The following is a 27,586-nucleotide window of genomic DNA, read 5'->3' on the forward strand; positions in this document are numbered from 1 at the left end:
CTCGCACTCTCAGACCCGCTCAAGCACAAACAGGCATGAGGATTACCCCATATGCATGCATGCATGCCTGCTGCCGTGCGCTCCACGTGCTGCCCACATTGTCAAGAGAAACTTAAGTGCATGATGAGGAATCGAATGTTAATTGTGCCAGCACGTCTTTTTTTCGGTGTTTATCCTGCCAACTATTGAACGATTTATCTTTCTATTTTCCGTTGGTGTTCCTATTTTTGTTTTGTTTTTTCAGATGTATTTATTTTTTATCAAAAAAAATAAAAGCTTGTGAATATGAAAACATGTTGAAAAAAAAAAAAAAAAGAATGTAGCGTGTAAAAGCATGAGAGGATGTTTTTTATACCAGGGATGTTTCTAATTTTTATTTGTAATCATTATATGATGGTTTCTAATCTGAACAGTGGATTATTGCAGCATTGCTTCCTACTAAAAAACGATCACTCAGTCAGAGACTTGTGGATTTATTTCCCTATAGAAAGATGAACACACACTCAGCTAGTAACAGTTACCTTTTTATAAAGATGTGGGTTGAAACATTTTTTAGAACTCATGCTTTTGTGGTTTTCTCCTGTTGAAGTTTTCTGGCCTAGAAATAAACCCCACTTACAGCTAGAATTGAACTACTTACAGCCAACAGTAGGGGTCAGAGTGGTACATTGTGAATTGTGATTTCACCAGTAGAGGGCAATATACAAGACAAAGCTTTATATTCATTTTTATCCTGTCACACTGTAGATTCCTTAAAAAAAAAAAAATAGCATGTTTTAAATACCAGGCTTAAGATACCACTGACCCTTTCGTCTGTCTGGACCCGCCTGATTCGTCATCATGCCCCACATCTGGAGCGACTTCTCTTCAACTGGAAACTACTCACTGCAGCTGAGGATGGTTCCACATGCACAGCCTAAATATCTATTAAGGTTACTGTGGAGGGTTAAACTCAGAAACCATGAAGATGGATGTAACTGTAATTAATATAAACCAGTTCCACAGTGGCTTAGGGATTACAATCGCCATAACCAGTTTTGCAAACAAGTGTCTGTCAGTGAACAGTCGGGGAGGACGAAAATATCGATACGTGATACTTTTTTGCAGATACTGTATCGGTTCTCATAAATGCAATATCAATCTTTTAAAAATAAAAGTCATAAGATTCATGGCAGTTGTTTCGTTTTGAGTTTATATCCCGACCCCTAGATAGATCGCAGTCTCTAAACTTAAACAGTGACAGGAAGAACTAACATATGGGCACGCCACTAACGTTCGCGTAAAAAGGATAATGACTCAAAACTTTTTGCTAAGGCTTAAATATGGTAATGTGACCTTAATGACAGCTTTCTTTAAATGATATCCTATTCCTAAAAAGAGAAATAGCCCAATATATCACCTTGCTTACAGTATCGTAATGTATCTGAACCCTGTATCATATCGCCAGATTCTTTCTGATACACAGTGCTAATGAACAGGCGATAAACCTCAGTTTTTTTTTCAAAGTTTTTTTTCCTTGGCCACTGTCACCACTGGCTCATTAGGGATGGACGTACAGGGAGTAATTTATTCTGATAAAATTGACATTCGTAATCTAATTATTTGTTAAAAACTGCTTTTGGGCGATGTTCATTGTTAAAAATGAATTGAATGGAATTATATACATCCAAAGCAAACCATTGCAGGACATTAGTGTAATTAGAGCACAAACCAGGCGAGGAAATTTGTCTTTACGTATCCTATTTGCTATATACAAGGAATTCCTGACTTATGATGGAGATGTGTTGATGAGGATGACCCCATCATAACTTGAAAATCGAGACAGCCTAACCAAGAGTCTTAAAGAAAGTGATCAGTATTAATTATTAACAAATTACATTACCCAATTTAGCAATTTACAGTACCATACTGTATACATTATACAGTATATATACAGAGCATACGCTTCTATGTAATGTGCCATGCATAAATTTTTTTTTTCTTTGAAAATGTCATTGCTATCATCATTGTAAGATCAAAAATTATTAGATAATTACAATATTATTACAGAATAGTACAATATTCATTGTAAAGCATGATTATCACATTTAAAGACTAAATTGTAAGTGTTCACAGGTTTCTGGTACATCAGCATGTGTAATCTGTGCACCAATAATGTAAGAAATGTTCTAGGACTGTGAATTTAGGGCAAATTTAGAACCCAACAATCTCTAAACATATTTTATTACACATTCTCATATTTATAGCATTTGAATTGAATGTGTTTAATCCAAATCTCACCAACACCAAAACAAGTAGGTTGTTAACTTAGACCTGTGTTAGTGGCTAAGGTGCAAAAATAACCATACAAAAATAAAGGTACACATTTGAATAACACTCTTAGGATTAAAGTCGTGCCATTGCGTTTTTCTAAAAAGTGTCTGTGGAACTTGTTTTAAGTTAAAAGAACCCTGTTTGTAGGAATCAAATGGGCCTCCAAACTTTGCAGCTTTTCAGCCTTCAGCTTTTTAATGTAACATATGTGCTTTAACTGCATCAACAAAATCCATGAAATAGAGAAGTCAGAGTAAGTGCTATAAAGGAGAACACTTTCAAAAATTCATGAAGAAAGGAAACACTGCAATTTATTGATGCTCTTTGCATTTAACAAAAAGAAAAATCAACTAAATCCAATTTTCAACATGTGGAAGAAATTAAAAGTGGTCAAAGAAGCCATGACTATTTCTTCCATGAGTTTGTGATTGAAACAAAAGACAAAAGCAAGTCTCTGTGTGTACTGGTTAATTAAATACGCTGGAGATGTGGTTTCTGAGAAATGGTCTCGGTTCCCCCGGTAGCTAAATCCTCAACAAAAGGTAAGAGCACTACTTATTGTATTTGTCATCTTCAAGCGCCACTGTCCATTTATATATTCATCACGTGAACAAAGAAATTCACTGATTGATTGCAAGGCCATTACCTCGTCTGTACACACATTTTTGGAATGGAGTAATTTAATGTACATTTTATATATGCAGGCCATGCCAGGCACAAGTGTACAGTATAGTGTATATAGTGCTAGTGTTTAATGGGTTTCAGTGCCTCCTAGGGGCCACATTTAAGACTGCAGTTCCAATGTAAAAAGAAAGAAAAAGGTTTTATACCAAAACTCCAACGAGAAACTGCGAACAGCTCCATGTCCCACGCTGCACTTTAACACAAACACCTTTATTAAAGTTGTGTTCTGAGTTTCATAAGACTCAAAGCAATCTCGCATTCAGAGAACTGCTCATAAAACACTGGCTGAACCCCGATTCCTAATACCGAAAGCCTTTGCGCAATCCTACAGTAACCTAAATGAAAAGCACCAAGACACTGAGGTTTATTGTTTTACAGTAAAAAAAGAAAACAAAAAACAAGATTTTATTAAAGAAGCATAAAAAATAAAACTCTTGATACATTTCTTATAACCGTCAAGTCAGTTCAAAATGTAACGCGTATACAATTGTTCCGACTCGCGGTTAAAAGGTCCATAAACTTTCAAATAAAATATATTTCAATTTTAAATTTTCTTCAATAATTTTTCTCATTTTGTTATAAATTGCCTATATGTTTTACACAGGAAAAAACAGAAATATGGAAAATAAAGATAAATTTGCAGTAATAAAAGGGTCACATTATAATCTGGGATATTTAGGTTAAAAGTAAGCAAATAAATTGTAAAAATAAAATGTGTAAAAAGTTTCTCTTTTTTTTTTTGTCCCGTTTTCTTTTTTTAACCTTTTAGAAAAATTATTAGCTAACGCCTGATGGCTTCAAGACATGCAGATAGTTCACTTACAAATAATAATGTTTTAAAAACTACTAAACTTAGTTTGTTTTTTACGGCTGGAAAAAAAATCCCAATGATTGTTTTTCAGGGTATTTACAGTCAGGCCCAAAACCTGGTTACTGAAACGACTTTTGGTTTTGCGTATAAAAGAATTAAAAGCAACCAAAAAAAAAAACACTATAAAGAAGAGTAGAGTTACAGGGCCAAATGATCTATGGGAGTGTGGCAGCTTGGTACCAGTCCGATGCCCGAGATCAGATCTCCCTTGTGAGCTTTTCTCAGTAAACCCTGTTTATAAACCTTAGGAAGAGGGAATGAGGGTTAAGAAGGGGCTACACACTAACTAATCTCCCATCTCGAGTCGGCACCGTCTGTGTCCAGGTCCGGAGTGACGGATTGACAGAGGAGTTCAATCCTCGCTGAGCGACCTACACCTGCGACGCACATTCTTGTGAGGGACGTTTACAGCACGCTACTGACATGAACGAAATTCTGTACCTTAAAACCAATTCTGCTACTGCACATCTCCGGAAGAAAACCCCTTTCAAGTGATGTCCCCAAAATATCTGGAAAACCGAACTTGCTACCCTCAGTCCGAAAAGATGCCGCACAGGCTCCTATAAATACTTAAAACCTGTTTTTGTTCCCTCGTTTTTATTTCTGTAACATTCTGCAACCGAGAAACAGCAAGGGAAATAAAATGACTAAGACCACGACGCGGATGGATCCCTGTTACGAACACAGTCTCACACTAGAACTAGGGCAGGCGCTTCAGAAACGGACTGAACATCAGTAGTGATCTGCACCACGAAGGCACCGAATGCTCTCGAAATCTGAACCGAAAGGGAACCGACAATACAGAGTTGTTTGACAACATATCCTGTATTCATGTACCCGTAGATGAAAAGGGGAGGGGGGCATGGGGGAAAAGACTCTTCCAAAAGGTACATGGGAGAAATAAAGGACCATTTTTGAGGATTGGCTTTCGTACACGCCTGACTGCTGAAACTGATGGACAACACAGATAAAACCATCTAAACCAGAACTATAAAAAAAGATCTGACCTCCGACATTTTAACCTCGGCGCCAGTTTTTTTTTTTTTAACCACCGCTTCTAAGCGTCGGTTCTAAGCTCGGGACTGCGACCCTACGTCTAAACCTCGTCTGCGGCTCTCGGACATGTAGCACAGAGTGAATGGAAGCCCTGGGTGAACATAGCTGCCAGGTTCTGATTGGTTCTCAATCCTGGTTATTGTAACTGAAAGAGACCTGAATTGTCACAGGAAGCCCTTTTAGACTGTACGGTGTCGTCATGGCTTGTCGCGAGGGAACAAAATAATAATACAAATAATAAGCTATTCACTGGGCTACTGGTGCAAATTCTTTATCCGACTAAAGCACAAAAATCCGCAAGAGGCAAAACATGGAAATGGGTCTGAGCTCTAGGGTGGATTACAGCAAAGAACCTTCGCCCTTGAATTAAGAGCAAGGCCTTGTGGAAAGGGCGGAAGACCGACGTTTCTCCAGGCTGGCCAGAGACCGAAAGAACATTGCAATGTGTCGCAGTGCACAAAGGTGGGATGGATTTACAACGGTCCACCAAAAGTTCAAAAATAATAATAAAAATTCCCACTCTTCACCTTTTGCTCCTCCAAAAACACACACACACATCCAGAGAAAGAAGAAACATTCTTGCAAAGTTACGTCCTATCTATGCTAGAATTCAGTAATTCAGAACAGCGCGAAGTTGAAGGAGGACATATCCGTCCTGTTCCAACTACAAGAACGCAAAGTTTAAAAAGAATTCCTAAAAGAACAATAAAAGTGTAACAGATAAAAGTTGTCCGTGGAGTGAAAGGCGACTCCGCCGTATCTATGGTGCTGTAGTGGGTCCCCACCGGGACGGGGAACGAAACTGGAATGAACAAACCTGAACTTATTTGATCAGAGAAGTAAATACAAAAGTGTGTGTGTCTGATATTGAAGTGTATATGGCGTGTCCAACCCTGGGTAAAGTCCTCAGGAACAGTGTGTTCTAGTGTGAGGGTATAACAGCACCCTCTTCTGGACAGGAGTAGAAGTGTTTTAGGATTGCGAGACAAAGACGGGCGGAACGCCGACCTCTTAGCATTATGATATTTCTTATGCAACATTAACTACTCTATCTACCTACATAATATTGAACATTAACCATTATGCTGGATATCAACTCTTAACTTGAATAAATATTAAGTGTTTTATTCTTCATCGATAATATATAAAAAGAAAAAAAAAGAAAAAAGAAAAACATAATTCTGTACTATTTTGGTCTGACGAGTGTGCAGGCCCCGCAGTCTCGCACGTTAAATTTTCTCGTGAAACAAACAGAAACTGCAAAACGTGCGGGATTAAAAAGACTGCATTTCCCGTCCCTCTCAAAGTTCTCAAAATGAACCCTTAGAAAAAAGTGCAGACCTATGCAGCTTAAATCGGAAAATATCTGCAAGTAGAAAAAGTCTCAAGCAAAAAATAGCCTGCTCAAAAGCAAGAATGAAGAGGAGGGGGAATGTATAACACATGGACAGACTCATCGGCGGTAGATCAAATTAATGCCTACAGATATATAAAGACACTGGTTTCTAGCCTCCTCGTCCATCTCAAGGGGGAAAAAAATAAGGTACACTGCTGACCTGCTGATTCCACAGCCTTGGATAAGTACACGAGTCATTTATAATATGGACATTATCATCATAGTTATTATTATTATTAATAATAAATCAACATCAGAATAGTGTCATATTTAATATAGTAAATATTATCAATCCTATGTAGGCAGGGTACACATCTTCCTCTCTCCATATAGTTTACTGTAGACTTTCTAAATTAGTGGGGTTTGTTCTTCAGGGCTGGGGATAACAGCACCCCGGTGAATGTGTGCCATTAAGAGAAAATGCGAATGCACTGCGTTGCTGGGGTGTGGCACACAGGGCACTCGGGCTCCGGTGACTGGCAGATTTGCCCTGCGCAGTCCATGCAGAACAGATTGTGGCCACAGGGTACAAGAGCGGCTGTGACTTCGCTCTCGAAACAGACGAAGCAGTCCCTGTTGCCGCCGCCCGAAATCATGCTGCTCAGGGCAGTAGCCTTTAAACGGCCCAGCATGCCGGATCCGGGCCCCACGCTGCCACCACCCTCGGAGTCAGTCGGCGAGCCACCGGGCAGTGAAGACGCGGAGCAGGAGGAGTAACCCGTGGTGCTGCCACCGCTGCTGCTGCTGCTTCCCCCTGAGAATGACGAACCCGTGTGAAGCCAGGAGAGTGCACTTAGAGGGTCACTTTGTGCCCGCCGTGCTAGTGGGTGCTCCAGCGCTGAGCTGTCACCTGGCAAAGTGGGTGAGAGCCGTGGCGTGACCGTGCCCCCACTCAGACCACTACTGTTGCGCCGGAGAGGCTGAGCCTGCTTGTTGCCGTTTGCCAGTGGTGCCCAGATGTTGCTGCTGCCGAATTCAAAGCCAAGATCATCAGCAGTGGGTGCAATGCCAGGCGCAGGGTCGTTGCTGAAGGTAAAGGTGCTGCCGCCACCACTGCCTGTGCTGAATGGACTGGTAGGACTTGCGCTGTCTGTGGGTCTGCGACTGGTCGGGTACGTCTCAGAAGCCAGGCCGCCGTTGTGATAGGATGCCGAGGAGAGCTTGCGGCCTGAGTGGTGGATGGAAAGAGGGAGAGGAGGTGGTGGTGGAGGAGGTGGGGGTGGGGGTGCAGTATGGTGACCAGAGCTGCTTCCACGCCCCCACAGTGCGCTCCCAAGCCCCAGCGAACCAAGGCCTTCGAGGCTAACATCGGTGCCGTTGGTGTGAAAGTCGTTGTGGCCCTGTAAGTCGACAAAGGCGCCGGTGCGCAGCGTTATGTGCGTTTCAATCTCCTCCCGTGCCCGATCAACATTCTCTGGCATTCCCGTCACCTCAAACACGGGATCCTTCTCTCGGCTTGGTGTCACAATGTACGTGTGAGTCTGCTGCTGGATGCGCTTGATCGTGGCCCCTTTAGGCCCCACCACCAGCCCTACAACGCGGTAAGGCACACGCACCTGGATGGTAGTCTGGCCTGGAAGGTGTGGCGGTCCGGGTAAAGATCCGCCACCTCCTCCGGCTTTGCAGCGAGATGCACGAATCATAGAGAAGTGATCAGCTGCAGAGATGATCTCGCGCTTAGCCATTTCCACATCCTCCCGGCGGCCTGTCACTATAAACACGGGTTCCTCTCCTCTAACCGGGGTCTTGATGTAAGTGTTTGTCTTGGCTCTGAGGGCTTTGATCTTACAACCTACAGAACAAAAACACATGGCAGAGGTTAGGACAAAATCTACACAGATTTCTGAACATGGTTATGCATTAAATCGTGTTAATCATTTACCCCCACAAACAGTGGATTCTACCTCCAAGCCTATTATTACTTACAATACAATACTGTGCACCGCATATACTCATTTAATAAAGTTAAGAAAAACACATACTAAATCAAAAAAGAAATGAGACAAAAACAAGACTCGTTTTACGTAATGTAAAAATGTAGTAGAACATTTTGGAGGATTCTTTTTTTTTTGTTTCAGAGAGAGAAAATCCTAAACATTTGATTAAATTAGTAGTAATGTTCATCATTAAGCATCTTATCTAAAACTCCACGGCGTTACTGTTTCTTTAAATATGGCCGCCTTCCTTCCCTCGCGCAGCCAATCGCGTGCGCGCGCTGTGATGTCATCTCTCGAGGCAGAAAGCATGGCAGTTTCAAACAAAGAGAACAAAGCGACTAAACCGCCGCGCGCTCGCACGTGCCCAAGACGAGCTCGGGCTTCCGCGTTTATTATTAATATAAAAAATTAATAAATAGCGCAAATCTAATAAAGTTTAACCATTCAAGTGCAAAATCGCGGCGGTGCAATCGTATTAGTCCAGCGAGCCCTGAAGTAAAAAAAAAAAAAGCGCCCTGACCCACCGGCCTTGTTATACAGTATAAACATGGTTTGTTTTTATTCTAAAATAACCATAATTATGAAATTATTGATGTCATCGATGATAAATGGGGTCACTGGAAGGCTATTTGACATGGCATTGACCGTATGTGCAGTAAAATAGTGTCGGTCAATGTGTTCCCTTTGTTTAGATTAGACATGTGCACACTGTCTTTGTCTGACCCCCTTGTGATCCCCCATACTCCATCTGTCCCAAGAACACAGGGACATCCAGTACAAATCACCATTATATGTTCAAAAGTTTTAAAAAGCGGATAAATAAAATAGATAAACAATAGAACGATAAATTTAGCGATTTGAAGAACTGTTGGACTTCCAACATGGACAACTTCTTCAGACGAGACAAAGAGAGGTGCACGATTAAAGACCCACCTTGTCTCCCAACAATCTCGGCGACATGTTCAGAACTGGGCACGGGCACACACTCGGTCATGTTGACGCTCCTCTTGCGGTTGCACAGCGCGCCGCTCTGGTCTCCCAGGACAGGGTGTGTGTGCGCGGCCATGTGGTAGCCGCCCGTGCCGTAGTATTCCGGAGACGGCGAACAGGACGAGGGCGAGCCGCGGGAGCCGCCCGGATGATCAAGCAGAGACAGGTCCACGTAGCCTCCTCCTCCGATTCCTCCGCCGCTGCCGTTCTCGGACCCGTTGCCCGTCGTGGTTCCGTCTAGAGAATCCACTTTGTCCAGCGCCATGAGAGAGAACTGATCGATGGCGAAGCGAAGGGCTTCCTGATGTCCCTCGTCCCGGGCCTCTGGTTCCGGATCTCCCGGCAGCGCGACTCCGGTCTGTTGCGCGCTCACTACCACGTCGTGGTCCATGATCTCTGGGTGGAACAAGGGGCTAGGCATGCTGCCCACGGACACACATCAGACGGGACGGGAAACTGTTTTTTTCTTTTCTGCGTGGAAAAAAAAAACAAAAACAAACATTAAAAAGAAAAACTATATAATAAAAATAACCACGACCGAATTCAGCGTCCTACTCAACAAATCCACGCGAATCGGCGTGCACTTCATGCCGCAAACTTAAAAAAAAAAAAAAAAAAAAAAAAAAGTCCCTCCTGCTTTGTCCTTATTGTTTCTTTCTCCTCGTCCACCACTGGTTAGCCGAGTAGCTTAGCATCCGCTCCATCACTGCTGCTAGCATGAGTTGGTAACTTACACGTTAGAACGCATCTGATACTATTACCGGGCTTACAGTTGAAAGCGAAGCCCAGGGTGTGGATCATCCCGGTTTGGTTTTCTTCTATAACCGCGAAATGACAAACGGTTCAAGAAAAAGAAGCCGAGAGAAAAGACTGGGCTTTTGTTGTTAGCAGTCTAGCTTTAGCCGGCTAGCACACAGGAGGTAAAGTCACGTTGTCGCCGCCTTTGTTTGTGGGGAACGGGCTGAGCTGCAGGCGCGCGCCGCGAAGAGCAAAGTCCAACCATCAAATCATTCCCCCGAAAAACAAAAGGCAAATGCACAAGAGGAACACGCGGTGGATTTACCTGTTTGGCTTCCGCTCCTTGGAGAAGGAATACTGAAGTCCTGGCTACACGGGGTTAGCCGAGTGTGCTAATTTGGGGGGCGTTCAGAGAAATTTGTGGTTCTAAAAGAAACAGGCAGACGCCGGAGCGAAGACGCAACGGGGAAATCTCTACTTTCCCATGACTCGAGAGCTACGCGTCCGGCGCGATTCTTTACATCTCCATGAAAGTAGAAATTCCCCCCCTTTAAAAATAAATACACACACAAAACACACAGCAGAAGAGAGCAGCGTCTGGTCTCGCCGCGTCTCGTCTCGCGCGCTGCCTGGACTCCGCCGCCTTTGTCTAGCCAGGCGCACGCGACGCCGCTCTCCGCCTGCCAGCCTCCTCGCGCACACGGCGCTGACGTCACCCGCGACACAACAATGGAGTTCAAAGGGCCACGCAAGTAAGGCGCCCACATCAGCGCAAGCAAGTGCGCATGCGCGTCTCCGACGGCTACACCCGGTCACGTTCAAACCACGATCTTATTATCTTATCAGAATCAGGTTTATTAACCAAATGTGTTGACACACACAAAAGGAAATTGGTTCAAGCTGTTGATGACTCTTAAAAGTACAGCCATAAATAACAATATACATTCAGCTTACACTATACAAGATAATACAGAATAAATAAAAACAAAATATACAGAGTATATGACAGATCAGTAATGTACATAAAGTGTGAGTGTGTTCTTCCAAATAGCAGTAAAGTTCGTCACATAAGATAAAGAGGTTATTTTAGGACTTTTGTACAATGTACAGCAGTATTAGTTTGTTTAACTTAAGGTATGGGGATGAAGTAATGAGTGACTGTTTATAATGCAGTATATATAGCAGGGCATATCATTTTGGTCAGTTGTTAATGAGGGTGATTGCCTGAGAAAAGAAAGTCCCCTGGTCTCCCAAAGTTCTGTATAACTGCCAGAACGGAGGAGTTGAAGGAGATTGTGTCTAGGGTTTGATGAGTCAGTAGTGATTTTACCCACCCAGTTCCTGGTTCTTGTATAGTACAAGTCCTGGAGAGTGGGCAGGGGAGCAAGCAATGATTCTTTTCTGGTGTTTTTATCGGGTTTATTTCTCCCCCGATTTATTATGACTCATGGTCATCCTGAGGACATCCAGAAAAAATTGGTCAGTATCTAATGTGTGTAATATATGTAACACTATATTGACAAAAGTATTGGGACACCTGACTTTCCCAGCTATATGTGTGTCTATACAATTGCATGTGTGATACACTAGTATACATTTTTCCCTTCACTTGAACTAAGAGACCCAAATCTGTTCCAGCATGACAATACTCCATGAAGATATGCTTTGCACCGGTTGGAGTGGAAGATCTCCTGCTATAGACCCTCAACCCTGTTGCAAACTATTGGAATGAATTGGAACACTCACTGCACCCTAGGCCTCCTCATCTCACCTACATCATTACCTAACTTTACTAAAACCTTTGTTTCTAAAGGAGCACAAATGTCCACAAACAATCTCTAAAATCAAGTGGAACACCTTCCCAGAAGAGTGTAGGGAATTAGAAGAGCAAATTGGGAGTAAATGTGGAATGTAATGCTCAGAAAGCACATACCTTACTTATGACCAAGTATCTACAAATATTTGGAAATATAGTGTAGATGTTGTGTGTGTGTGTGTGTACACACACACACACATATATATAAAATATACATACATACATACACACACACGTTCAGTTTTCAGTCATGGGGAATGAAGAGCACTGAGAAACATTACAGCACAACACATCATAGCTTTGGTCTTCTCTTTAATGTAAAGAATATCTAGGATCCTAAAGTAAACACATCCTTTACTCAGTTAGAAGTACAGACACTCATGTTTTCAAAGTCTCTCGTAAAATTTGAAGTAGTGACTACACTTTTTTACTCATTAAAGTAAAGAAGTTTGGACTCTGATACGTACTTAAGTAAAAAGTAGCCATTATTACTACCAGTTTTAATGTCAAACTGGTAACTGGACGTCACATCATATTAATATATTCAATAGAAGAATGTAACATTTTATCTAATGAATGTATCCTGGCTGAACATCCACTAAATAGAACACAAGCAGAGAAAAGATGATGATCAGGTGAACATACCCCCGTATTTCTTGTTGCCTTCCTCATTGTTCGCTTCATAAGCTAGAATACGTTTGTGGTGTGTGAGAGCCAGGAAATTATACCAGTGGTAGATTAAAAAACATATTGATCGTGTCACCAAACAGATTAGAACTAAAGTAAAGAGCCTGGTTTAAAAATGTAGAAGTAGAAAGGAAAGATATTTGTGTACAAAATTTAAATGAGTGAAAGTAAAAAGTTGTAAAAAAGAGTAAAGTAAAATACTGATAAGAGAAAAATCTACCTGAATATTTGTACTTCATTACTTCCCATCTCTGGCCAAAACCATAATATATTTTACATTTCTACATCTTTTGCATTTTCTACCATAAAACAAATCACACTTATTTGATCAAAGATTCATTTTATTACTCAAATGTACAAAATTAAGCCCATTTCAAAAATTCTTAAGCACCCAAGACTGCAAAAAGTTGATTTCATTTACTAAAAGGTGAAACCCCAATTAGATAAAAACAACCAGCTCCATAAAATACAAACTCTAATTAAATTTCGCTTCAGCAGCCTGAAAAAGCAGTTGTAAAATATGTAAAATAACTGTATTCCAAAGAAAATTAAAAACACACAAAATGTATACATATAAAATGTAAAGATGGGCCACTGATAAAAATCTAACAGCCCTTTCTTTGAGTTTTTCCATTTAGTTTCCAGCTGAAAACTTCGACAGAGAAAAACTTTGACTTAGAGGAGTGGATTTCATCATCAGATCTCACTTTACAAATTTGGTCAGTGAAGCAGTACCCATGTTCAACATTTTGTCTCTTTTGCAATTTTTTTTATTTTTATTTTATTTTTTTTAGCTGAGCGGTGTTCTGTTTAGCATAGTGATCATTTCAGTTGCTGCTTTTTCGAACAGTGAATAAACATGTCCGTTATGCTAAATCGACTTGCCCCTCGTGCCCTTAGCTTACAATGATAAAGTCTAGCTTTTGTACAAAGAGGAACTTTTCCTTAATTCGTTTCTAACAAATCCCTCCAAAAAGCATGTGACCTATTGAATGAGTAACACCAAATAAGATTTATTTTTTTATATACTGACCTTTTTTTACCCAGCAATAATGAAATGTCTACCAGAAGCCTGTTCAACATTTGGGCCACAACCTTTTAAAATAAAAAGCCATTTTAATGAAATGTCAATTAGAAAAAAAACCTTTTAAATTGTGATTTTTTTTTTTTTTTTACTTCATAAATCACAAAAAGCAGTGAGGACTGTAAACCAAAAATGATCTAAGAAATTAAATATCTTCCTGGTTATAATTGTAAGTGCATTATGCTTAAGAGCCGCCTTATTGACAGCTTCAATTGTGTCACCTGGAGCGCTTTGTTCCCGATTGAATCCTGAATGAGTTTTAAAGTATTGCTTTCTGGCCACTGGGTTAATAAGAGCTCTGGTATTTAAGGCGAGTATGTTCCAATCACTTTCAGTGTTCAAGAAAATCTAGTTTGTACAACTGCTACCAGTCCTGTAGATATTGTATATTAACCGAAACCACACAAAGGACACACAATGTAGTCATGATCTGAAGAATGGAGGAAAAAAAATTTAAAAGCACCAATTTTGACATTAGGTTCTAAGAATGTCAGCCTATTTCAGAGGTAAGTGATCGGGAGTGATTATATTTGTTTGTCTATATTAAATGTTACATCCTAACCGCTATTTCCTTTATAACTCCCACATTGATCGTATCGTTAGGTTGACGTTACTCTAGATCAGAGTCTAAGGTTGCATAAATGTCCTATCTAGCATAGTTTAACAAAACTGATTATAATATAATGAGTTGCATTTATGCGTACAATGTGTGCGAGAGAAAGAACACACATCTCATATGTAGCTGGAATATGGCAAGATGATATCAGAAGTCAGAGCAAACAAACCAAAATGTTTTTAAAAAAATTAGAAAGGTGAAAAAAGTTCCAAGAAACAAAGCGTTTCACAGTCCGTTTTAGAGGGTCACTGCAAAAAGTAGCAAAAAAGTGTTACTTTTCCATTAAGAGACAGCATTAGCTTTCACGTCCTGGTAAATATCCTGTAGGGCAGCACAGGAGAAGAATACAACACCCTAATTTTTTATTAGAGAGAGAGAGAGAGAGAGAGAGAGAGAGAGAGAGAGAGAGAGAGAGAGAGAGAATATATTAGAAATATAATATAATACAATATAATATAAGTATAAAATCTACACACAATGGGTTAACTGTCATGAATGGAAAGGAGGGTGTGATCATGCATATTCAATTTAAAACTACAACATACGTTAAAGAACACTTCACACACGTTTAAAGATTTCCCCCTATGAGGCCTACTATCCATGTTTTGGAGAAACTGCACCCTACCTGATCAACATATCCCTCAAATTCCTGTAGCAGTGGTATGGTTTATTAATAGAACCCAAGGTATTATGTAAGGCTGTGACGGTAACTAGCAGACATCTCAACATACTATGCTAACATATAAAAAAAATGTGAGATTTAAAATGTAAAGCTCACTTCCTGCATGTCTTTAGATAAAGATATAGATTCTGATTGCATCGTCTCATCCTGTCTAGTCAGACAAAGCTTTCAAAGCAAACCATTAACATTAAACAGTAACGCACTGGAGAATGATTTCTTACTGTGGCTATACAGTCTCCATTTCACTGCTGCCATTGGTCTCCTCCTTCACTGACTTTGTATCACTGGCGGTCTCTTCTCCTTGAGCAAACATGTCAGCCATGAGCGCGTCCTCCAGCCTCTTCCTCACGTTGTACACCAGGTCCTCTTGCTTCCTGGAACAAAATCGGTGCCGCTCAGATCGCCGCAACAGTGCACAAATAGCAGAAAACTAAAATCTTCTTGCATGTGCACGATTGATACACAAACACGAGGTGGCATCAGAAAGTTTCAAGACCAGTTTTGTTACATGCCAACAGATGGAAGCACGAGGCTGCACACAGTCACAGGGAGCACCGACCTTCATAAGTCAGTGTGCCCAAAGACATCGTCCTGTGTACATCGCGAGCTGTGCAACGCGTGCTATTGTGACCACGTGCACACTCCGTCAATGAGTTCTCCTCACACACGAGTTTCTCGTCGAAAACAAGATGCACCCACCCTACTCACCAGATTTGGCTCCAATGGACTTCGCCCTTTTCGCCCAGTGGAACTGCAATAGGTGCTTGACGCGCTTCAAAAAAAAGACTTCCAGGACACGTTCCTGAAGTGACAGGAATGCTGGGAGCTCTGTATTGGACTATTTTGAAGGTGATTGTGTGTAAATGTAGATAAATAAAGTGCTTGTAAACAGAGCTAGCCTTAAAACTGATACCACCTCGTGATTATAGCACAAACCCAAATTTTAGGTTTTTTTCCCTCTCCTGTAAAAGTGTACCTGATGTCCTCGTCAGTCACCATAAAGGCCTTGCAGAGGGGTTGCGTGCTGTTCAGCCAGACACCCGGGTTTTTCTCCACAGCAGCAGAGAGCTGACCCGTGATGGGGGAGCTGCTAGTGTGCAGGGCGCTGGCGATGGCAGACAGCAGTGTTTTATCCGAGTAGCCCGGACCGACCCCTGCAGTGGAGGACACTTCCAGACATTACACAATTTAAAAACTAAACAAGCCACTTGTTTGCAATCATTTAAAACCATGGAAATTACATCACACAGATGCTGTTTACTATTTTACCGTCTAGTAATCTTTTACACAAATGAAACGTGTGTGTGTGTGTGTGTGTGTGTGTGTGTGTGTGTGTGTGTGGATTTATTAGAATCCCCACACACACACATTAGAATTTTTACCTTCTTAAAAATGGAATAAATATGGCACAGGGTTGCATTTTTCAAAAGGTATACAGGTGAGTGTGCGAGAAGGTAATGTGTGCGGAATTCATTTTAACTTCTTTAATTTTTGTTGAGGTTAAATGCCCAAACTGTAATTTAAAACTCTGAGATTTGGGCATATTAGTTTAAATAACCTCACACTGACGTCATTCCAGGAGGTCTGTAGTGATCAGGGCAAATTACACACAACCTTTACTTGGTTCAAATCAACCCTTATAAGTGATATAAGGGATCTAAATGAACTAATCAACACATTTTCTATGCAGTTCCTCACCTTGAAGGCCTTTGGGAAGATCCATAGTTTTCATCAACTCTTCTGCTATGTCATATACATTCAGTCCACTGAGCTTCTTTTCCCAGAAGAGCTGTAAACAAACAGATACCAGTCCAAACCTTGTAGAAAACAAGGCTAAGCCAAAATCTAGATGGTTACTGTATCAATAACATCGTTCAGACGTTGCTTCATTACATTTAATACTGAAATGACTTGTGGTGTACAGGACTCCAAGCTCTTGTACCTGTCTTGGCTGATCGACGGCTTTTTGCAGGTCTGCCTTCACTTTGTTGTTCGGGTGATTCGTGACTTTTGTAACAGGCTGCTTGAAGATGGACGCTGTCTGACGCACCGGTAGAGAAGTGTTTAAATCAGGCTTACCCTTAAAAAACAAACGAGGCAGACAAATGGTTTGAGAATCATTTCCAGATTCAAAAAATAAATCTAACGTCTATTCACTAATATTTGAGAAGCAGCAGAAGTGAGCTTTGAGCCAAAACATCAGTAGCCTACACATCTAAGACAATAAAAGATTGTTTCGAAAAAGAAAAAAAAAAAAACCCTCACTGACTTGTTCGCTGAGCAACAACGAAATTGTTTACTGAGTAGATGTACAGAACCCCAATTCGTCAACCTCTGAAATGTTATACTTTAGACAACTCGACAAAACCAAAACACACACTTTCTACTTTTGTGTTTCGAAAGTTCCTCAACTGCGATGTCTTGTTTTAGAATTTGTAACAATGCACGGAACCAGCGCATGAGATCATTTCACAATGCGATATACAGAATGCACCAGTAGTGTCAGTAACATACCCTGTTCTGACTGCTGTGCTCATAACGCATACGCTGTCTGTTCTTGCTCATTTTGCTCATGATCATTTTGCCGGTCCGGAAGTCGAAGGTGCTGAGGTCCATAGAGTTGCCAAGATAACGGGCAAGTTGGGGTTTACTCCGAAACTTCTTTCCTGTAGGACTGTGGGGGTCGAGAGATAGACAACGAGTTCAAAAACAGGCTTATAGTGTATGTTTATGGCATTTGAGTAACAGCTGAGCAATTGAGGGCCTTGCTCAAGGGCTTGGTAGGTGGTGGTGTTGGGATTTGAACTCATGAACTTCTGATCCAAAGTCCTCCACCTCCTCTAGTGTACATGCTTCAACTGGAAGATCCGGGCATTGCATAAGGAGTAATAATGCAGTTGTATTTATTTACAAAAAGAAGATTATTAGCAAGTAGGTTTAAATCATAACTGCCCTCTACATCCCCCCACCCCACCACACACACACACACACACACAAACAATCTAATAGACACAGCTGTCCGTTTGCAGTCGGCTTGGATCATTTCCCGAAATTAAAACTATTATTATTTTTATAATCTAGTCTTCCCATTTCGTTGACGCTGCCGCTAATTATATTTTATATAATCTCATACAAATAAAAAACTACAGCTAAACCGCCTTCATAAATGAATAAATGTTGGTAATTTGAATGTGACGCGAACCTACTTGTTAAAACCAGAATGTTTACGGGTAGCTAAAGGTTAGCTCGGGTTACCAATATTGCTAACAACACTGGGTAGCGTGCCAGCTAGCAAGTTAGCTAAAGAAAGCCCGTGTGCACGAGAACAACAGTATCAGACACGCCGCGTAAAAAGGCGAGCATTAGGTGACGCGGTGTTATTGTCTCAAATTCCCTGAATAAAAATTACAAATCTATTCATTTCTGTCGTTATTTCGATAACGCTCCTCGGCCCAACAGTTAGCAAGGCTGTCCATCTAAGCTCGCTAGCTTTTATCTCCACTGGCTAATCCAGTAACAGTACCTAAAGTAATAGACATCGCTTTTCCCCGCGGACAAGCCCGACTTTCTGGTCACTTCTTCCTTTTTCCAACCATTCGGGAGAGCCGAGCACTCCCACCTTTTCCTCTCCATGCTTCCCAGTTGAGTTGGATTTGCAGAACCGGGCCGAAAACGAGTGCAGGATATGATTGTTGAATTGTGCCGTGTTTCTATCGCACGCAGATCTTCTCACCTCTTGAGCCCCTACCCACTCCGAGCGACCGAAGTCGACGCTTGGCTCAGAGTCGATACCATGAATGAAACCGAATTCAGGGCCCAAGTGAGTCGCCTGATGCGAGTCGGTTCAGTGAACATTATTTTCTTTCTTTTTTTAATTAGATTAGATTAGATTAATTAGATAGATAGATAAATAATCAGGCTCTGTACTCAAGCTCTCACTTCTTTAACATTTCTAAGATGTGTTCAGCTTTTCCAATACATAATGTCCCTGAAATTCTCATTTGAGTTTATTAGAGGGACAGTGCATGTAGGATGTTTTGGTGACAAGGTGAGGGAGGCGAGATTGAGATGGTTTGGACATGTGCAAAGGAGGGACATGAATTATATTGGTAGAAGAATGCTGAAGATGGAGCCACCAGGTAGGAGGAAAAGAGGAAGGCCAAGGAGGAGGTTCATGGATGTGGTGAGGGAAGACATGCAGGTAGTTGGTGTGAAAGAAGCAGACGTAGAGGACAGGGTGGTATGGAGACGGATGATCCGCTGTGGCGACCCCTAATGGGAGCAGCCGAAAGAAGAAGAAGAAGAATGTCCCTGAAATGCAAGACCAAGCCCCTGTTATTTTCTTTTGCTTAATTAATTTATTAAATCCCAATTGTTCATTTAGTATAAGAAGTTGCTCCAATACAAGATTCTTTCTCGAGGTCTGCTGCTGCTCAAAAATCAGCCCATCTGTTCTGCTAGCTTCAGATTTATCTCTCATTTTACAATCATTCCAATTTCCTATTTACACTTATATAGTTATAATTGTCCTTGAGACTACTGGTTCAGGTGTAGTAAGTCATTCAACGATCATGACAAGAAAGTCATCAAACGAGCAAGCAATTATTTTTATTTATTAGTAACTTTTGTTCCTTAGTCAGGGATCCAATCGATTTTAAGCACTGGGAACAACATATATAATGTAGGAATTACATCTCTGCTCCAAATTTCAGCTGCTGCCATTATTCAGAAATGTTAGTCATACCCAATTCTATATAAAATTACAGAATATCTCTGTTGAAATCATATGGGCCGTTTTCATTGCTTTAACACACCGGTGACGTTTAATGTTGTCATGTCTCGTGCACAAAACAACAAGCAGAACATTTTTTTTCACTCTGCTGTTAAACCACTGTTATGAATTCTATATTTCTCTGATCATCTATTTATCAATTTAAACTTTACATAATTAAATGTTCTTCATGTTCAGTGATAAATGGAGTGAGTGATCATAATAGTAATCCCTATGGATTGTTTATTGAAGGAAAATGACTGTGTAGGAAAGAAAAAGCAATCTATTATGTAGTAAGTGTAATTTGTATTGTATTTGTATCACAAGGAATCGTTTTATTTTACATTTACAACCAAACAGGGAAGAAAAAAAAAACAATCAGGGAGATGGACTGTCCCAAAAATAACATCCATTAGCACTGTTGAACAGCTTGCAGCAAAGTTTTGGACATGCATCTTCAGTTATCTCGAGACTGGGATGTCCATCCTTCCGATCTTTCACTCAGCAGCAGAACTTTGGACCTACAGACAAATTTGAATCATTGTGTTAATTTTCAGTGGGAAATCGTGAGGCTAATCTTTATTGCAATAAGTGAGGCTTATCATACTGCTGCTATTATATCTTGTGTTGTAGCTGTTACTTTTGCTTCTTGAACTGACAAATATGCGTTGAAATTTCAGTTCTAATCCTTGTATAACCTCGATCACGTCTATGCTTTGGATTCTGAATCAAAACCCATGAATATTGGTACATCGTAGCGGCGTTAATGGCAAACCAAATAAAGCCACATGTACAAAGCTTAACTTTATAAACCACAGTGCTGTGAGGGAATTCTCAATTCTGTCTAGTGAAAAAAAAGTAGCATTTTCTAGAACAGAAGCTCTGACAAGAAATTTCCCCACTGTGGGACGAATAAATGTATATCTTATCATATAACTTAAATTGCAGTTTAAAATCAGTGCTCTTCCAGTATGATCTTGTATCCGTAGTAACTGCAGATTTACAGACACTTCCATGATAAATAGAACCACATAAACTAAAAATATAACGAACATTGTCAGAGCGACATTTCTGTAAGAAAACGGTTTAACATTTTTGGAAGCAGTCTCCAGTGTCTGGACGCTTAGACAAGTTTAATTCTGCTCTGTTTTCAGGATGTTGCGTCGTAAAGCTTTCCAATAACAACCAGCTGGATTTTTTTTACATAGTCGAATCAGAATTGTTATATCTTACCTATAGTTGACTGACAGGTCAAATCATTTTTGTGTGTGTCGAGCCAGTACCACCACCAGGTAGTCATAAGACGGATCATTGAAAGTGAAACTTAAACCTGTCACAGGGGTGGTTGGAGTTATTTACACACATTGAAATATTTTTTAATAGCTTTCCTTCTTTTTTGCATTTTCACCTACAATATTATAATAACAGGCTGTATTTTAACTTATTGGGGAAAAAAAAAACCTCTAGCTCTATGTGAAATCAGACATATGACCTTAACGGCATGATCCTTGTTTCATTACACCTCTGAGAAGGTTCGACTGTGAGATTGCTAGTCGAATCAGGCTCCTCCTATCAAAACATTGATTCTTTGGCTATTCGAGGACAACCCTAGAATTTTCTAAACTTGTTTTATGGGTGTTCCACAAACTTGTATATAACTATACATGGATAGAAATTAGGACTTCATGTTCTTTAATGAGCAAAAAAATGCTCTGGGACATGCTATCGAAAAATCACCACTACATTATTTTCCTCCAACAATACACCGTCTATTTTTTGGATGAATTTTTTTAAACTATTTAATGAACTTAAGTTTTTGAAGTGTAAAAGAAATGGTCTGTAAATAGCCGCTAGAGATGATCAATGGTCATTTCAGTACATAGATTTCTAGCTGCTCTGCTGAACACCAGGTGGCAGTGATGTGCACCATGTTGAAAAGCCTTGAACAATAAACCTACAGTATGTGCACATTAAATATGTACAACAGAACATACGCCACACAAAATCTGAATCCATTCCTCTACTTTAATCTCGGCTCACCGTGTCTTCATAGAGCGCGCTTCACGCACAGAAACGTCGTCATGATGCAACAGATTTGAGCGTCCGAGTTGCAGCCAGTTCAGGGAAATTGTTATTCAGCAGCATACAAACACATTCTATATACGATTTTGTGCTTTTAACGTTGTTGTAGTTGTTTGGGGACGAACGATGTGCAGGTCAGAGTTCCATAAATATTTGGCCACACGTCACAGTTTGTGCAAATGAACAAATTTATATGGGGAAAAATATTTGAATGAATATCCGTATATGAATGTAGTAGTTCATCTAAAGAGAGATATGGTAAATAAACATGATCAAAAACATCTTAGATTGTCCACTAAAACGTTTAGTCAATTAGTTGCAGGAAATGTGAACAAATCCCATGTCCTATCAACAAAGGCATTTTTGTAATTCTTTTTTTTGTATTATTTTTAATTATAAACCATAATAGAAAATGTAAACTGCGGGGTTTTTTTTTAAGAATTAAGCACATCCTTCAATCAATGAGATCTGATTTTCTGTGATGCTGCTTCTAGAACGTTTATCCTATAATACTTACCTAAACGTTTGCACACATCTAATCTTTCTTGAATTTGCCGTTGATGTAGGGGACGTAATCCAGGATCAATCGCCAGTCTGTGAAGTGGACGACCGCAATGCCTCCAACACCTCCCCATACAGCCAGCGTGGGAATCCTGTGAAACAACAAAGCATGTAAAGATATATAAAAGTCGACTCACAATAAGGTAAGCAGTCCAATCACTGGAAACCCAAGGGCTCCATATCCATATCCAAAGTCTTGTTTATGGACATCAACTGGCTTTTGAGAGTTTTTTTTTTTTTTTTTAAAGATCTGTTACATCCAAGTATGCCTTTTCATTCTATCCTGGGAATTCCTACATACATAGTAAATCCAATTTCCTACAGTGAACAGAATTGAAAAGTCAAAACCTCCATGTTCATAATAGATGATGAGGTGTTGGATATTACTGATCAGACACTGACCACAATCTACAAGAACAAGTTATGGAAGACAAGTTGTGTTCCTCGTTGAAGTGCATGATGTGTGGCATGAAGCATGTCAGTGGGTCACAACAAATTTTTTTAATTCGGATTCATGCCAGAAGAAAAGCCCATCACGTGACATTTTATATCTGGCACAAACGATCATGTTATAGGTGGATGTTGTGCACATACCTGAAAGAAAGCCATGTCAATCAAAGACCTCCAAACTTTATATTAATACACAGATCAACATTATGGTACTCCAGAGAGCTGCATATGTTTTATCTGCTATATGCTTTTATATAATAAGCGGGGTGTCCTGAAACTCACATCGTCTCATTGGGAAAACGAAATGATCATTCGAAATACATGATATTATATTTATTTAATGTCAAATTGAGTATGAATGCTGGAACTAAGTTAAACCAATTGTCAATTATTCCACTATCTGAACACACCCGAGCCTCAGTGTCCTTCTTGACCGAAACACGCCAGTTAGCAACCGGCTAGGTCAAGAAGGACATCATGTCCCATTAGTTCAAAAATAAATCTTTCACCCACAATATAACACACATTAAAGTCGTCACCACAAGCAGAAAAAACTCACCACGCCTTTCCAATGGAAAGATATTTCTGTCCAATTATTTTCGCCAGCATTTCTGGAGACTGTATTTTCACAACCTGACAGGGAAAAAAAAATACGCTTCGGCGAAAACAATATGGCGCCCGGTAGTGACGACAAAACAATGCGACTGCAAACGGAAGTAGAGATAAATAAACGCTGAAATACTCAAGTAAACAAAGACTAATAAACATGCCAAAGAAAAATATTATTTAAAAGACACCCCTAATTAAGCACTAATATAATAGTTTTAAATGTTATTTATGTATTTAAGTTTGCTACAATAGTTAATACACCTCATTTCTTCCCAATGAGGTTCACAGTTTATTTATAGGTCAGTGTAAATAAAGTTGGTTATATTATTGCCATTGTCAATGTCATGTTCCAGGCTAACAAACAACATTCAAACACCCCATCACACATGGTTAATTGCAAAAGCAAGAAAATGCACCTTCATAGAACAGGAATGATTGACCTCTGAGATGACCATCCAATTATCAGCTCCAGACAAAACTTTCTTTTCGGCTTCTCCCGTTAGCGGTCGCCACAGCGGATCCTCCGCACGTTTGATTTGGCACATGTTTTACGCTGGATGCCCTTCCTAACGCAACCCTCCCCAATTTATCCGGGCTTGGGACCGGCACTAAGAGTGGCTGGGGATGGTTCCCTGACCGGGAATCGAACCCGGGTCGCAGCGGTGGGAGCGCTGCATCTTAATCACTAGACCACCAGGGGAAACTTTCTTTTCGGCTTCTCCCGTTAGGGGTCGTAATAATAATCCTTTTAACCCCCACCATGACACCAAGAAGAACAAAATCACCCCATAAACAAAGCAAGCGACCAAATGATCCAATTCCAGTACACAGCATCTACATAATGTATGCAGAACCCCATGGCCCCATCTTCTGTCTTTCATTGTACAAACTTAGTTGTAAGTGCAGGCATTTCTAGATGAGTTTCAAAGGCCTTAAGGTCTTAGATCTTACGGTTATTTCTTTTGACACCTACAAGTTTCCTTACAATCTTCCTTCCTTCTATCCTTCCTTCCTTCCATTACTATATAAGGCAGCTAGTGAATTTTTCTCCCTCAAAGTTGACGTGTTTGAAGCAGGAAAAATGGGCAAGCGTAAGGATTTGAGTGAGTTCGACAAGGTCCAAATTGTGATGGCTAGACTACTGGGTCAGAGCATCTCCAAAACCGCAGTTCTTGTAGGATGTTCCTGGTCTGCAGTGGTCAGTATCTATCAAAAGTGGTTCAATAAAGAAACAGTGTTGAACCGGTGACAGGGTCATGGGCAGCCAAGAAACATTGATGTACATGGGGAGCGAAGGCTGGCCCATGTGTTCCGATCCAACAGACGAGCTCCTGTAGCTCAAACTGCTGAAGTAGTTAATGCTAATGGGTCAGAACTATTTTGGTAGCAAAAGGGGGACCAATGCAATATTAGGCAGGTGGTCATAAAGTTGTGCCTGATTAATTGGTCTCTCAATTTTTTATTATAAAAATTATAAACCATATTTTATATATATATATATATATATATATATATATATATATATATATATATATATATATATATATATATATAAATAAAATGATTTTCATAAGTTAACATGAGATTAATCTTCTTAATCATACATTTTTCTGTAGTAAATGTACTCTAAATTAATAATTCGAAATTCAAAATTGTTTTTAATACTTTCATTAATGTGGGGATAAACAAATATGGATTCTTTATGCAAATATTTATTACTGAAACCTCTCTAAACATTAAGAATAATTAACATAGATGAGTTTCAAAGACAAGAGACATGTTTTTCCAATAACTTGTTAATGTCTATTAAACACATGGAAAAAAGAAAAAAAAAAAAGGTTCCCAATACTTCTCTTTCTTTGCACTGAGCCAGTCACTTAAACAGACAAGCCTGTTTACATTCTAAGATGACAGGGCAGCTCGTAAAACTACCTTTGTAAATGTTTTAAAGTAATTATAGTGTTTTAAATTCCGTAAATCATCAGGAAACCAAAAAATAACTTTTATGTTTCCACACAGATGAGTTTAATTGCCAGATTTTTTGCCCTTGAATTTGATTAGATTTAAAGAAGCCACAATTTAACATTAATTTTGACCGATATATATACACACACACTCACAAAAGTGAGTACAACCCTCACCTTTCAGCAACCATTGTAGTATATCTTTTAAAGGGACAATACAATAGAAATTAAAATAAATATATGAGGCAAAATTATTACCTTCACCACAACACATTAATTCATGATGTCCTTTCTTTACTCAGATATATAAAAAATTCATAAACGCCACCAAAAATAAATTTCAAGTCACTAAACATTTGTATGGCCTCAAAGTTTTAAATCCAGCCATGATGCACACATCTGGCAATTAAAACCGTCCGTGTGGAAACATCCATTTTGTGTCCTGATGATTTACTTAAAACACCATAGTTACTTTAAAACATTTTCAAGACTATGGTCTTCGTGCTCTCTGTTGAGTCTGGTTTCAGTTATAATAAACATACATTTATATAAAGCATCCAGATTTGTCTATGCCCATGTAGATTAGTGTATTAAAAACATACAAATATTAATTTAAGGTAAATTTAGAGCAGATAAAAATGTGTGAGATTATATACATCTATCTATCTATCTATCTATCTATCTATCTATCTATCTATCTATCTATCTATCTATCTATCTATCTATCCATACACACGTGTATGTATGTATGTATAGATAGAAAGATGTGTTAAAAATAAAAATCTAATTATTAATTGTAAAATGTTAATACAGTACAGTACTGTATACATAAAATAGCATTTTTGGGGTGGTGTCCGTTTATCTCAGGAACGTAACCACCACGATAAACGGGGGATTACTGTACATTAATTTTTTATTTTAGAGAAAGAGTTGGTACCAATAAAAATGACTGAGTGAAAACATGGGGAAGCCAAATCAATTTCATGAACAGCTCTAGTTCATATTAATAAATGTCTGTTTTTATGAATCAATTGCACTCATTTTAATTATTTTATACCAACTCTGTCAGTTTATCTGTTTAAATGTTTACATTAAACAGGCAAATTGGTTGATTGAATGTTAATGATCAAAGTTCTTGCAAATCTACAAAACAGCCAGATGGTTTTCATTTCACAACACAAAGGCACCATTCATATATCTAGTCTCTGCACTATTTTATCTTATCGAATGAGGTTAAGCCCATGTTTAGGGCTGTCAAGTACTATCACAGGGTTACATGCAATGTGCTTAGAAACAAGATTTGTATTGTTAATGTGACATTTGCTCATACACAGTAACAAAAAGGATGCGTGGAACTACAGGAAATAAATTGCTTTTATATATTCTGATTTTAAAATGAATAATAAATAACTTAAATAAATAATAATAATAAAACATAATAAAAATTATTTAAATAAGTTTTGTTTCTTAAATTTTGTATAATCATCTGAGACTGAATTATAAATGTCCTGTAGAAAAAAAGAAAAATGTAGTGATGGAAAAAACCCTCTCTTGCAGTGTTCTTTATTTGGGTATATAATAAGAAAAAAAATTAAAATAAAAAAAAAAGGACAGACATGGAAAATGTATAACTTCTGTTATTAAAAATGGCACATTTATTGCTACTTTATATACATAACAGTTCTGAATAGCTACTTTATATAAAAAATAGGAAAGTGGAGGCACTTTGGGGACATGAAGGGGGGAAAAAAATAAACTCCCCAGTGGTGTGGGTCAATAGATGAATCTGCCAAGAGGCTGAAGAGGGACGTCTCAGCCAAACACAAAACAAATGATAAAGTGAGCACTTAATATTGAAGTCCTATCATGAGTCAGTTTCTTTCTTTTGAAAACTAGGCTCAAGCGGTCAGAAACCCCATCTTTTGTACTCCAAGGTGCTCACGTCAGTCATAAATCAATCAGAAATTTGAGGAATGAGTGAGAGCAGTGGAGATTAAGATTTCAGTTTGCTTCAGTACAGCCCAACAAAAAAATAAAATAAAAATAACCGCCTCAATTTGAGGCAGCGTGTCAATTTTAAGATAGGAACACTAAATTTACTCAAAATGCCATTACAAGGTGGGCTAAAAAAAAAGTAAAGAACTGATTCCATTTTAAAAAGCCACAAGCGGACTTGTAAATGATTCAACTTTACTGGCAAGTTGCCAGATCCGTATTTGTTCCACACACTTGTATCAAGAATAAGCACATGACCATGGCCAAATGTTTCTTACATATCT

General features: G+C 39.4%; 3 protein-coding genes across 7 annotated transcripts; all 3 read right to left on the reverse strand.

Annotated features, from left to right (window-relative positions):
* Positions 1 to 3,360: 3,360 nt before the first annotated feature.
* Positions 3,361 to 11,415, reverse strand: LOC310717908 (RNA-binding protein MEX3B). Of its 2 annotated transcripts, XM_083526289.1 has the most exons (3): positions 10,311 to 11,415; positions 9,191 to 9,718; positions 3,361 to 8,112 (listed from the first exon to the last, which is right to left on the reverse strand). In XM_083526289.1, exons 2-3 carry the CDS (start codon positions 9,666 to 9,668, stop codon positions 6,731 to 6,733), a joined length of 1,860 nt encoding a protein of 619 aa, XP_083382415.1. In that variant the 5' UTR covers positions 9,669 to 9,718; positions 10,311 to 11,415; the 3' UTR covers positions 3,361 to 6,730. The 2 variants fall into 2 exon arrangements, with proteins under 2 accessions (XP_083382415.1, XP_083382416.1); XM_083526290.1 differs by lacking the exon at positions 10,311 to 11,415 and having other exon boundaries at positions 9,191 to 10,293.
* Positions 11,416 to 12,811: 1,396 nt separating this feature from the next.
* On the reverse strand, positions 12,812 to 18,743 carry mbd3a (methyl-CpG binding domain protein 3a). 4 transcript variants are annotated; one of them, XM_083524841.1, is made up of 7 exons: positions 18,490 to 18,743; positions 17,385 to 17,544; positions 16,813 to 16,950; positions 16,569 to 16,659; positions 15,847 to 16,024; positions 15,092 to 15,244; positions 12,812 to 14,542 (listed from the first exon to the last, which is right to left on the reverse strand). In XM_083524841.1, the coding sequence occupies exons 1-6, from the start codon at positions 18,501 to 18,503 to the stop codon at positions 15,097 to 15,099; spliced, it is 729 nt and encodes a 242-aa protein (XP_083380967.1). In that variant the 5' UTR covers positions 18,504 to 18,743; the 3' UTR covers positions 12,812 to 14,542; positions 15,092 to 15,096. The 4 variants fall into 4 exon arrangements, with proteins under 4 accessions (XP_083380967.1, XP_083380966.1, XP_083380964.1 ...); XM_083524840.1 differs by having other exon boundaries at positions 15,847 to 16,039; positions 18,490 to 18,697; XM_083524838.1 differs by having other exon boundaries at positions 15,847 to 16,039; positions 18,394 to 18,651.
* Positions 18,744 to 19,866: 1,123 nt separating this feature from the next.
* On the reverse strand, positions 19,867 to 23,456 carry uqcr11 (ubiquinol-cytochrome c reductase, complex III subunit XI). Its single transcript, XM_083524707.1, has 3 exons — positions 23,294 to 23,456; positions 22,241 to 22,376; positions 19,867 to 20,162 (listed from the first exon to the last, which is right to left on the reverse strand). Exons 1-2 carry the CDS (start codon positions 23,341 to 23,343, stop codon positions 22,259 to 22,261), a joined length of 168 nt encoding a protein of 55 aa, XP_083380833.1. The 5' UTR covers positions 23,344 to 23,456; the 3' UTR covers positions 19,867 to 20,162; positions 22,241 to 22,258.
* Positions 23,457 to 27,586: the final 4,130 nt, after the last annotated feature.

This window comes from Silurus aristotelis (genome assembly GCF_946808225.1).
Source record: "Silurus aristotelis genome assembly, chromosome: 22".
Lineage (NCBI taxonomy): Eukaryota > Metazoa > Chordata > Actinopteri > Siluriformes > Siluridae > Silurus > Silurus aristotelis.